General features: G+C 56.5%; 1 protein-coding gene across 2 annotated transcripts; it reads left to right on the forward strand.

Moving 5' to 3' along the window:
* The first annotated feature begins 468 nt into the window (after window positions 1-468).
* GLI1 (GLI family zinc finger 1) lies at window positions 469-11,567 on the forward strand. Of its 2 annotated transcripts, none has more exons than XM_059683361.1 (12): window positions 469-823; window positions 3,941-4,067; window positions 4,283-4,375; window positions 4,654-4,849; window positions 5,105-5,249; window positions 6,336-6,425; window positions 6,513-6,650; window positions 6,977-7,126; window positions 7,713-7,877; window positions 8,380-8,610; window positions 9,117-9,384; window positions 9,813-11,567. In XM_059683361.1, exons 2-12 carry the CDS (start codon window positions 3,968-3,970, stop codon window positions 11,555-11,557), a joined length of 3,321 nt encoding a protein of 1,106 aa, XP_059539344.1. In that variant the 5' UTR covers window positions 469-823; window positions 3,941-3,967; the 3' UTR covers window positions 11,558-11,567. The 2 variants fall into 2 exon arrangements, with proteins under 2 accessions (XP_059539344.1, XP_059539345.1); XM_059683362.1 differs by lacking the exon at window positions 469-823 and adding an exon at window positions 1,085-1,166.
* Window positions 11,568-11,905: the final 338 nt, after the last annotated feature.

Consider the following 11,905-nt stretch of genomic DNA (forward strand, 5'->3'; position numbering starts at 1 on the left):
CCGTGCTAGGGTTCCCTAGTAACCTTGTGTCCACACACTCTGCACCCATTGCCTCAGCCTCCGTTCCTCTTATGCTCCATAGAACCCTCACCTTACGCTCAGGGCCCCCAACCCAAGGCTGTCACAATCCTGTTTCCAACAAATCCCCCAACTCCGTCCCAACTCTTTCGTGTTCCATCCAAAGAGTGAGGACAGCCGAGAGACCGCAGGATGGTGCTCCTTTAGCACCGACCAAAGTCGAAGCCCCTACCTCCAACATCATCTTTCTGGAATGAACTTTTTCGTCGCCCTCTTCCCGTCCTGCAATATATTTCTGGTACTGGTTCAGGGCCTCTTCGTGGACAGCCGATCCAAGGATCCATGCCGGGATTTACTGCCCACCACCAGCAGCGTGTTCGGCCGGGGGGGGGGGGAGCATAGGGTCCCTCAAGGGAGGGGGAGGATCCTGGGGGTCCTGGGGGTGCAATAAGCCCGGCACCCCCTCTCTTGCTTCCAGCTACCCCGCCTCATCCTACAGAACGGCAAGAGGGAGGGAAATAGGAGGGAGGTGAAGGGCAAGCGGGAAGAGCGGCGGCGCGCCAGCGGCTGGAGCGAGAAAAAGTTTTTGCATTAGGGAAAAAAAAAGTTTGCGCTTCTCGCGGGTGGTCCCGGCTCGCGGCCCGGCGGGCTGGGCCGGCGGGAGGGCTGGGGGCCAGGTTAGGGGGGGTGGGGGTGGCACTGAGGCTGCGCTGCAGTGGCCCCGTCCGCCCCCCCTTCCCACCGCACCCCCCAGCCCAGACTCCAGCCCTGGACCGCGCATCCCGAGCCCAGCGCCCAGACAGAGGTGAGAAGGGGGGGCAGGCGGGGGACCACCTGGGAGAGGTGGGGGAGGGGGCCTGAGGGGATGCTCTGCTTGTGAGGGACTCTGCCCAGCCAAGAGGACGGGGGCACCGCGGCAAAACTGGGGTGGGAGAGCCTGGGGTGAGACCGTAGAGCGTTTGGAGAATTTTTTTCATTTCTATCTCCCGTTCCTGTTTCTTTTTTTCTTCTGACAGTCTGTGTGTCTGTCTCAGGCAACTGTGTATCTCTTTGTCTGTCTCTGCCTCTCCCATACGTTAGAAACATCTCGCTTTCATGAGGTTGGGATGAAGAGGCTGGAGGTCTGCAAGGTAGAGAGGGAACTCCAGGTGCGTCTGAGCGTGGCTGGAAGACGTCAGTGTTCTGAAAGGAGGGGACAGCTAAGGAGAGAACCTAGGTGGGGTGGGGATGGCTGTGTGTGAGGTGACAAACCCACGGGGGGGGGGGGACGGCTGGGCTAGAACCCCTGACCTGTCTTGTGACAGATGTGCTTGCTGGTGCATGTGTTTTTGGAAAAGGAGTGTCTTCTGGACAAGGAAGGGGGCTGGAGGGACCAGTGTCTAGTTTAGGCCCTAGAAAGACTCCCCAAGGACTTTGGACCCCCGCGTCCCAAGGGTTGTGGGCAGGGTGCTAAGGAGGAGCCCAGGAGCCCTTGTCTTGACCCTCTGACCTCGGGACCACCGGGACAGCTGGGGCCAGCGGCAGGGAGACCCCTACTGGGACTGGGCGGGACCGCTAGCCCCTGCCTGCCGGTGCTTCCCTGTGGGTCCCCCTCCCAAACGGGAGCTGGACCAGGCCCCTCCTCTGGCTCAGACCACCCTGCCTGCCCTCGCTCGCCGCTCTGAAGCCTCTTTCAGGACCCGTGACCCCGAAACAATCCGCCCTGTGCAGCTAGCTTTGGGGACAGGATTAGGGAAAGGGGATCCCATAGAGGCCGAGAAATGGGGATTTTAGGGGGCTGGAGAACTGGGGTCTTCCTAGGATAGATCTTTACTGTCGGGTAGAGGAGGAAGGCGGGGCGATTTCCTGGGGGAGTTGTAAGGGCCGGAGTTCGAGTGGTTTTCCCTAGGGGGGCGGGGTCCAGACCCCCTCCCCCATTATCTCCCCGGCATCCCCGCCAGGCGGCTCAGACCCCGCCCTTTACGTCACTCTGGGGGTTCCCGGGGGTCCGCTGGAGTTAACCCTTGGGCAGCCAGCTGGGATACCCAGAAACCTAAGTGTCCTGCTGGCTCTTCTGCCCACACACACCTTCTTTTATTTACCCACTTTCTCTCCCTGTACTTTCTGGATTCCTTCTTTTCCACCTTGCCACTGGGACACCCCCCCCCCCTCCAACAGTGGCCCCCACACACCGGGCGCCCCTGCCAGCTTTCTGGATGCGCTGAGGGGAGGAGGGAAAAATGTGTCCCGCCTCTCAACACTCCCCCCTTCACTGCGGCTCGCTCGACTGGGCTCCCGGGCGGGCGGGGGAAGCGGAGCCGTCTGCAGCCAGAGCCTGCGGCGGCGACTTGGGTGGGCCGAGGAGGCACGGGGGCGGAGAAGGCGGGACCGGGAGAAGGGGGAGGGGCCGGCTCCTGGGAGTTGGGGAGCGGGGGTGCGAGAGGGACTCTGGAAAATAGGGAGACACACAAGATGATTCAGGGCTCCAGGTGGAGAACCCTAGAGCCAGCTTCCTGCCCCATCCTGTGCTCTCATCCACACCCCAGGAAAACTTAACTGAAGCCGGAAAAGTTGGCAAAATTTTCCTTTCACTAATGTGAAGGGGAGTCGTGGGTGGGCCCTGGCACGCGTGGGCGAGGAGGGATGTCGCCCCATTTCCATCGCGGCTGCACCCCTGCGGCTGGGCAGTGGGGCAGAAAGATGACCTAGTAGGCATGTTCGGGGGGCGTCTCTTTAGTGTTGGGGGGTCGTTTGCGAGCCCCCGCCTTCTTCCCCTGAATGAGTCATAGAAGGAGGCGGGAGAAGTGTCCCCCGATCCAGCTGCCAGCCAGCTGTGCCCCCCCCCCCCTCGTGCCAAGGTCGAGTTGGGAGGTCTTGGATGCGGGATCCAGATCTCCGATAGGAAAGGAGGACTTTGAAAGAGTACAGTCCAGGCTGCGGAGCTCGGACTGGGTCATGGGGTCCGGGTTCCGCTCCCCAACTTACCCCGCCCTCACCCTAAATCCCAGCATCCCGGGATCACCCACCGCGCCGGCCGGCCCGCTCCCGTTCGTTCTCCACCCTACCCCGCCCCACCCCACCCTCAGTCCCGGGAGATCGGAAAACACGGGGTGGAGTAAAAACTGGAGTTTGAGGAGAAAAGCGGACAGCGGCTCCCTGTCCTCCCTCACTAATCCTAATGGATAATGACTTTGTGTTTTTTTTTTTAATTCTCCCAAAGACTTCCCTCACAGTCCCTTACCTGTTCCCCCAAACAGATCAAAAGCGTTAGGGGGGTGCCCAGATTCAAACCACCCCAGAACAACACCAACTTCCATCCTTTGTAAGCAGCGGACCCGGGAGGCTCCCTTCAGAAACCTTATCCCGTTCTACGGTGTTTTGCTCTGGACTAGAGAGAAAAGGGCAGGTCATCCGTGCTTCCTCCCGGCCCAGCCAGCCTGTCTGGGCTGTGGCGAGGGCTCCCTCTGCTGGACGCTGGAGAGATTGAGGCGGGCTGTCCCTGACCAGTAACCAATGAAGGGAAGGGAAAGGCTCAGGCTGACCCGCCAGCCCAATGCTGAAGCCAGACGCTCGGCATGAGTCTCAGCCCACTCCTCAAAGCTGGCCCATGGTCAGAGCAAGAAGTAATAAAGGTTCCATGGTAGTAAAATCACTTGAAGCTCTCATAGGCACAATTAGTCCACAACACTCTCCCCTACACACACAGACCACCCAGGCAAAGCTGCCACCCAGTTCCCACAAAAACCGCCAAGGCTGCCCCTGCCTCTTTGGGACTTCTCTCCTTACCTGAGGGATGCTCATTTCAACCTGATTTCCTGTGGCAGATGTCCTGGAGGGGGCTGGGAGCACAGGGGAAGCTCTGCCCAGGTTAGAGTTAGTTATCTGACCTTCCCTGTTTTCCTCCCACCGTCATAACTTGCCGATCTCCCTTCCCCTTCTGCAGTGTTCCCACGCCTTCCTCTGAGACACCATGTTCAACTCGATGACCCCACCGCCAGTTAGTAGCTATGGCGAGCCCTGCTGTCTCAGGCCCCTCCCCAGCCAGGGGCCCCCCAGCATGGGGACAGAAGGTCAGTGCATATACCCATCGCTGGGCCGTGAGGACTGGCAGATTTCCCACCAGTCCCAGGGATCCCTCTTCTGTCTCCTACCCCTTGACAGTTTCCTATCTACAAAAAGATTTGAGGCCCTATGAAATGTGGGCTTGGAATATGGGGCCAGGCCTTGCTTGGGGTTTCTAGTGAAGCCTTGTGTGTCCGCCATTGTACTTGTCTCTCTTTTCTAGGACTGTCTGGTCTGCCCTTCTGCCACCAGGCCAACCTCATGTCTGGCCCCCACAGTTATGGGCCAGCCAGAGAGACCAACAGCTGCACCGAGGGTGAGGCCTCGGGCAACATCTCTCCTTTCTGCCCCTCCGCGACTTGTCTCGAGGGAAACCGTGGGAGGGCAGAGGATCTATCTTGGAAAAGAAAACGCTTGGAGATGGGCTTGAGGGATCAGAGCATGATTAAGAGGTCACAGATGGGGTCAATAGGGCAAGGCAGAGTCACGTGTGTTTGTGTGTGTGTGTGTGCGTTTTCGAGTTAGGATGCATGGGTTGGGTGCATGGAAAGGCATGCCACTTTATCATATCTATCTCCCTTGTTTCCTGGCCAGCCCCACTCTTTCCTCCTCCCCGGAGTGCAGTCAAATTGACCAAGAAGCGGGCACTCTCCATCTCACCTCTGTCAGATGCCAGCCTGGACCTGCAGACAGTTATCCGAACCTCGCCCAGCTCCCTCGTGGCCTTCATCAACTCACACTGTGCCTCTCCGGGGGGCTCCTATGGTCACCTCTCTATCAGCACTATGAGGTGCGACAGCTTCGGGCTAAGAGGCCCCAAAAGACCCTCCCAAACAAGCCCTATCAAAAGCCTCAAGCCCTCCAAACTGCCTGACCCTATTTGAATCCTTATAATGTCTAAAGCATTGGAGCCCTCCTCAGTTCCTCCCCAGGACTGCCTCAGCCACTTCCCATACTGTCTTCCAGGCCCCCTTGCATAGCCCCAGAACTTCTGAGACTTTCTGAGGTGACAGTCCTAAGTAACCACTCCCCCCCTCCTCCTCAGCCCATCTCTGGGATTCCCACCCCAGATGAATCACCAAAAAGGGACCTCACCATCCTTCGGGGTCCAGCCCTGCGGTCCCCATGACCCCACCCAGGGGGCGATGATGCCACATCCTCAGTCCCGGGGACCCCTGCCAACCTGCCAGGTGAGAGCCCTCATATTATTACCTATTTGCCTCAGCTCAAGGGGAGAGGACTATATAGGGCAGTGGTTCTCAACCTTCTGGCCCTTTAAATATAGTTCCTCATGTTGTGACCCAACCATAAAATTATTTTCATTGCTACTTCATACCTGTAATGTTGCTACTGTTATGAATCATAATGTAAATATCTGATATGCAGGATGGTCTTAGGCGACCCCTGTGAAAGGGTCGTTCGACCGCCAAAGGGGTCGCAACCCACAGGTTGAGAACCGCTAAATAGGGGAACATAAAGGAAGGACAGGGGATACTAAAGTTTCAGTACCAGAAAAATAAAGGAATATAGGTGCTGGAGTTCACTCTTGGGGTTGAATCAGACTCTTCCAAAGGAGATACTAGGACAGGGGTGGGCAACCTTTTTGTGAGTGCATGCCAAAACCAGCAAAATCTCTGACTCAAAATTCTGCATGCCAACCCTAATTTTTTGAGAACATGTTACACCTACTTGATATCTCTTAAGGTGTACATATGTGAAGAACCTTGAAGAAATAATAAAATTCATTCGAGCGACAAAAACACAGTATATGATGATGAAAAATACATTTATTTTTTAATGTATACATGTACACTGATAGTCCGACAGAAAACCTTGACTCCATTTGATATTATCAGTGGGACTTTTGCTGCTGCATCACTGATGACAGAGATTTTACATCAGGTTTATATTTTGTGACCTTCAGAGATATGCACGAGCTACTACTTTCATCCGTCAGGCTACTCCCATTACGAGACTTAACAAAATTCGTCACTGAGAACAAAGATTCACAATTGTAAATGGAAGATTATAAGAGAGGGTTTCACGTGCCAGCAAAAGTTACGGGAGTGCTGTGTTTGGCACGAGTGCCAGGGGTTGCCCACCCCTGTACTAGGAGATACTGCCTTTGCCCATCCTGTTCACCAGTGCAATCTGAGGAGGAAGTCTCTACCAAATTCAGGGGTTCCGGCTGCTTGGGTGGGGGCCCTCGGGGCTGGGCTCCCTCTTCCTTCAGCCCACCTCTACCTTCATCACCCTCACTTTTTCCCTTGGTGAAGCTGAAGTCTGAGTTGGACATGCTGGTCAGCAAGTGTCCAGAGGAGCCCTTGGAAGGTGACATGTCCAGTCCCAACTCCACAGGCACACAGGTAAGGGTGGGGGAGGCTTTACTTCCGGGACCTGAGTGAAACAAAGCTGTCATCCAAGTGACCCTAGGATTGCCTCTCCTGCCTTAGGATCCCCTGCTGGGGATGCTGGATGGGCGGGAAGACATGGAGCGAGAGGAGAAGCCAGAGCCTGAATCTGTGTATGAGACTGACTGCCGCTGGGATGGCTGCAGCCAGGAATTTGACTCCCAGGAGCAGCTGGTGCACGTGAGCCCCAGGGGGTAACAGGAATGCTGGCTGGAACCTGTAGGGCATTCTGAGTGGGGCACTGGAATCAGGCTGAGGGCAGGAGGTCAGAGGATATTGAGGTCGGAGGTTGAGTGCCCTTTTGAGCAGGCAATAACTCAGGAGATGTCGCTTTGTTTTACAAACTTGGAAGAACTGAGATGTGGGCTATCATGTCCTTCCTGCACCATCTCCGCCCGTGAAGTGGAGCCGTGGAGGAATATGGTGCGGCGGGAAGGTCAAGGGAAGGAGGTCTGGGTCTCTAGGCGTAGGAGAGCCTCAGAGAGCCTCTGCACCTCCTCCCTCAGCACATCAACAGCGAGCACATCCACGGGGAGCGGAAGGAGTTCGTGTGCCACTGGGGGGGCTGCTCCAGGGAGCTGAGGCCCTTCAAAGCCCAGTACATGCTGGTGGTCCACATGCGCAGACACACGGGCGAGAAGCCACACAAGTGCACGGTGAGGCTCCCTCTCCCCAAGCTCAGGGTCCTCCTTAAATTGGGGCTGCCTATATGGGCCCCTTCCTCCATAAACAGATATTAAAAATGTGTGTTTCATGACTGTTGGTATGACGATAAACATATTGATATTATATACTGGAACACTTTCTTGGATTTAAAAGCTAATTTCTCCTTGCTTCTCCAAGAAATTAAAACAATTCTGTGGGACCCTTGAAAGCACTGTGGGCCCTAGGCACTGTGCTACCACGCTGCCTAACGGGGAAGCCCTGCATGGAGGACAGAAGACACTCCCGGATCACCCCACCCCGAAACAGTGCAAGGTCCCCACGCAGGGAGACCTGCCCCGGCTTGACCAGGAGATGCTCTGGCCTCAGCTCCATGTCGCTGCAGGCAGCGTGCCTCCAGCTACTTGCTGCCCCAGCTTTTGTCTGCCCTCTTCCCCTCATGATGGGGATTCTCCTGAGCCCCAGTGCTCTCCCATCTTAAATTATAGTCTCTGATGTATGTCCCATTTGAGTTTCAGGGTTCCTCTAATCCCATGTCCTTCTGTCTGAGCGCTATCCTTTGACCCTTCTATCCCCCAGTTTGAGGGGTGCCGGAAGTCATACTCACGCCTCGAAAATCTGAAGACACACCTGCGGTCGCACACGGGTGAGAAGCCATACATGTGTGAGCACGAGGGCTGCAGTAAAGCCTTCAGCAATGCCAGTGACCGAGCCAAGCACCAGAATCGGACCCACTCCAACGAGGTGAGTGCCCCACCCAAGAGACCCTCCCCACCTGAGAAGCCACCTATCCGGGAGATTCCCCCTTAAGAAATCCCTTAGCCCAGCACCCACTCCACAGAGGTGAGTTCTCCCCACCTGGTAATTCACCCGGAGAGGGCCTTTCTGAAACCAAGAATTCCCTCTTACCACAGTACCCCCCACTTCTAACCAGTCAAAGGGCTAATTTGAAAAAGACGCATCCTAACTAAAGGAGACCCCTGATCCCTTCAGCCCTTGAGTTTATGAGGCTTCACAGACCTGGGTTCACCCTTCACCTTTCCCAGGCCCGGGCTGTCAGTTTTCCTGATCTCTGCCCCATCCTCTCATTTCTTTTGCTCCATGGGCCCCACTCTCCGTCCTTCCTTGAGTGCTGTGCATAACCCTTTGCCCCTCGTCCTCACTTGATGCCACCAATTTTTTGCATTCCTTCTGAATTCTTCCACTTTCACACCTTTGTCTGCTGTCTTCATTTTCCACTCAACAGAAGCCATATGTGTGTAAGCTCCCTGGCTGCACCAAACGCTACACGGATCCCAGCTCGCTCCGGAAACATGTCAAGACGGTGCACGGCCCTGACGCCCACGTGACCAAGCGGCACCGAGGGGACGGCCCCCTGCCTCGGGCACCATCCCTTTCCACAGTGGAGCCCAAGAGGGAGCGGGATGGCGGCCCCGTCAGGGAGGAGAGTAGACTGACTGTGCCAGAGGGTGCCATGGTGAGACGCCCGGACAGGCCTCCGCCTCCATACCCCCCTCACACCGCCTCGCTGACATCTCCCAGCTCGCCCATCCCATCCTCTCACTCTTCCTTGGCCAGTCCTCTAGGTGTCCCCGTGTGGCTCCTTGGACTAGCCCAAACCTAGGGATTTTAGTGTAATTATTCCAAGCCCTTTACCTGTATAATTTCGTGCACACCTCACAACAACTTCACAAGAAAGGAACTTATTTTCCCCATTTCAGATGAGGAAATTCAGGCATAGAGAAATTTCCCAAGGTCATAGAACTAAGAGGACAAATTTGAGCCCAGGCGATCCGTGCTCCAGCCTCGACTCTGCTCATCCACATCTCTCCTACTTTGCCCCCTCCCTCCCCTGCTCAGCCCTCTCTACATCTATAAGCCTCCCCTCAACCCGAGCAGCCACTGGGACACAGGCTTGCAGCCACTCCCCAACTTCAGGGAAAGGGGGAAGGGTGCCACCCTCAGCCTTCATCTTCCCCACAGAAGCCACAGCCAAGTCCTGGGGCCCAGTCGTCCTGCAGCAGTGACCACTCCCCAGCAGGCAGCGCGGCGAACACCGACAGTGGTGTGGAAATGACTGGAAACACAGGGGGCAGCACTGAGGACCTGTCCAGCTTGGACGAGGGGCCTTGCATTGCTGGCACCGGTCTGTCCACTCTTCGCCGCCTTGAGAACCTCAGGCTGGACCAGCTACATCAACTCCGGCCAATGGGTCCCCGGGGCCTCAAACTGCCCAGCTTGACCCACACTGGTGAGACCTGGGTGGAGTGGGTGGTTGCCGGGCTGAGATCTGGACCTTCCTTGAGGTTGGAGGGAGGACTTCACCCTTCAGAGCTTCAGTATAGAAGCTTTGTACCCTAGAACAAGGCCCCCCCTTGCTTAAGACACTTTCCTTCCATCAGAAAATTGCTGTGATATACACAGTCTGGGAGGTGAATGCTGTCCCCTAGAACTGGGCAGTGTACCAGGTACAACCTGTACAACTGTTCACAGCAGCCTGGAACCCCTGGTGACACAGAAGATTCTAGAAGGGGCATTGGAGACAGGGGAGACAGAACTGAGTGGTTAGAGTTAAGGAGCCTTTCCCCGGGATTCCAGCACAAGGCTGTCCCATGGGGCAGGCAGGTGAGATTCAGGGGGCTTCCTGACCACCCTGCCTTTTCTCCCTATTACTTGCAGGCACCCCTGTGTCCCGCCGTCTGGGCCCCCCAGTTTCTCTTGACCGCCGCAGCAGCAGCTCCAGCAGCGTCAGCTCAGCCTACACTGTCAGCCGCCGCTCCTCCCTGGCCTCTCCTTTTCCCCCTGGCTCCCCGCCAGAGAACGGGGCATCCTCTCTGCCTGGCCTCACACCTGCCCAGCACTACCTGTTCCGGACAAGATATGCTTCAGCCAGAGGAGGTGGTACCCCACCCACTGCAGCATCCAGCCTAGATCGGATGGGGGGTCTCCCTGGACCTCCCTGGAGAAGCCGAGCTGAGTATCCTGGATACAACCCCAATGCAGGGGTCACCCGGAGGGCCAGTGACCCAGCCCGAGCTGCTGACCACCCGGCCCCAGCCAGGGTCCAGCGGTTCAAGAGCTTGGGTTGTGTTCACACATACCCTACCGTGGCAGGGGGAGGACGGAACTTTGATACCCAACTCCCAACCTCTGTCTACTCACCACAGCCCCCCAGCATCACTGAGAATGTCGCTGTGGATACCAGAGGGCTACGGGAGGAGCCAGAGGTTGGGACCTCCATGATGGACAGTGGCCTGAACCCCTATATGGACTTCCCACCTGCTGATCCTCTGGGTTACAGGGGACCTGAGGGAACAGCAGCTGAGCCTTATGGAGCTAGAGGTCCAGGCTCCCTGCCTCTTGGACCTGGTCCACCCACCAACTACAACCACAATCCCTGTCCCCAGCAGGTCTCCTATCCTGACCCCACCCCAGAAACATGGGGTGAGTTCCCTGCCCACTCTGGGCTGTACCCAGGCACCAAGCCTCCAGCTGGAGCCTACAGCCAGTGTCCTCGTCTTGAACATTACGGACATGTGCAAGTCAAGCCGGAACAGGGGTGTCCAATGGGTTCTGACTCCACAGGACCGGCACCCTGCCTCAATGTCCACCCCAATGAGGGGCCTCCATGCCCACAGCCTCTGTTCTCCCACTACCCCCAGCCTCCCCCTCCCCAGTATCCGCCATCAGGCCCCTATCCCCAGCCACCCCCTGATTATCTTCCTTCAGAATCCAGGCCTGGCCCGGATTTTGATCATCCCACTCATTCCACAGGACAGCTCAAGGCTCAGCTTGTGTGTAATTATGTTCAGTCTCAACAGGAGCTGCTGTGGGAGGGTGGGGGCAGGGGAGATCCCCCAGTCCAGGAACCTCTCTACCAGAGTCCCAAGTTTCTGGGAGGGTCCCAGGTTAGCCCAAGCCCTGCCAAGGCCCCCATGGCCACATATGGACCTGGCTTTCCTCCTAACTTGCCCAATCACAAGTCAGGCTCCTATTCTACCCATTCTCCATGCCATGAAAACTTTGCAGTGGGGGGAACTAAAGCTTCCCATAGAGCAGCAGCACCACCCCGACTTCTGCCCCCATTGCCCACTTGCTATGGGCCCCTAAAGGCAGGGGGCACCAACCCCAGCTGTGGGCACCCTGAGGTGGGCAGGTTGGGAGGGGGCCCTGCTTTATACCCTCCTCCTGAAGGACAGGTGTGTAATCCCCTGGACTCTCTTGATCTTGACAACACTCAGCTGGACTTTGTGGCTATTCTGGATGAGGCTCAGGAGCTGAGTCCTCCCCCTTCCCATGAGCAGGGGGGCAGCTCTGAACACACTGCACCTCCCTCAGGAGCCCCCAACATGGCTGTGGGCAGCATGAGTGTCTTACTGGGGTCCCTGCCTGGTGAGACACAATTCCTCAATTCTAGTGCCTAAAGTGTGGAATCCCACCCATCACAGATCCACATTTCCTAGGGGTGTCCATCCCCTCAGAGAAGTCAGGAGAAGGAGCCATAGCCCCCTGGGATGCCCCAGGGATAAGAGTAGGGGTTAGGGGCTGTATAAAATCTGTATATATTTGGGGGAGGAATTTGATAATGACACTGTTTCTTAATAAAGGAACTGCATCAGAAAAAACCCTGCTTTATGTGCTATTATCTTGAGGAGGGGTGATGACAGTGACCAAGAAGAGAAGCAGGGGTTAATTCCCACTTTCCTCTTTAGAGAAGCTATCTCACCACGTCCCAACCCCTCAGGTCAGACTCACAAAGATGGAGACAGTCA

Source organism: Myotis daubentonii, chromosome 2 (genome assembly GCF_963259705.1).
Source record: "Myotis daubentonii chromosome 2, mMyoDau2.1, whole genome shotgun sequence".
Classification (NCBI taxonomy): Eukaryota; Metazoa; Chordata; class Mammalia; order Chiroptera; family Vespertilionidae; genus Myotis; species Myotis daubentonii.

What these genes read in the sequence shown, in the direction of transcription:
- GLI1 (XM_059683361.1), top strand. Translation starts at nt 3,968, where the DNA reads ATGTTCAACTCGATGACCCCACCGCCAGTTAGTAGCTATGGCGAGCCC. An exon ending in CCCCAGCATGGGGACAGAAG is followed by an intron (nt 4,068 to 4,282) that starts GTCAGTGCATAT and finishes TCTCTTTTCTAG; the next exon opens with GACTGTCTGGTCTGCCCTTC. An exon ending in ATCGGACCCACTCCAACGAG is followed by an intron (nt 7,878 to 8,379) that starts GTGAGTGCCCCA and finishes TCCACTCAACAG; the next exon opens with AAGCCATATGTGTGTAAGCT.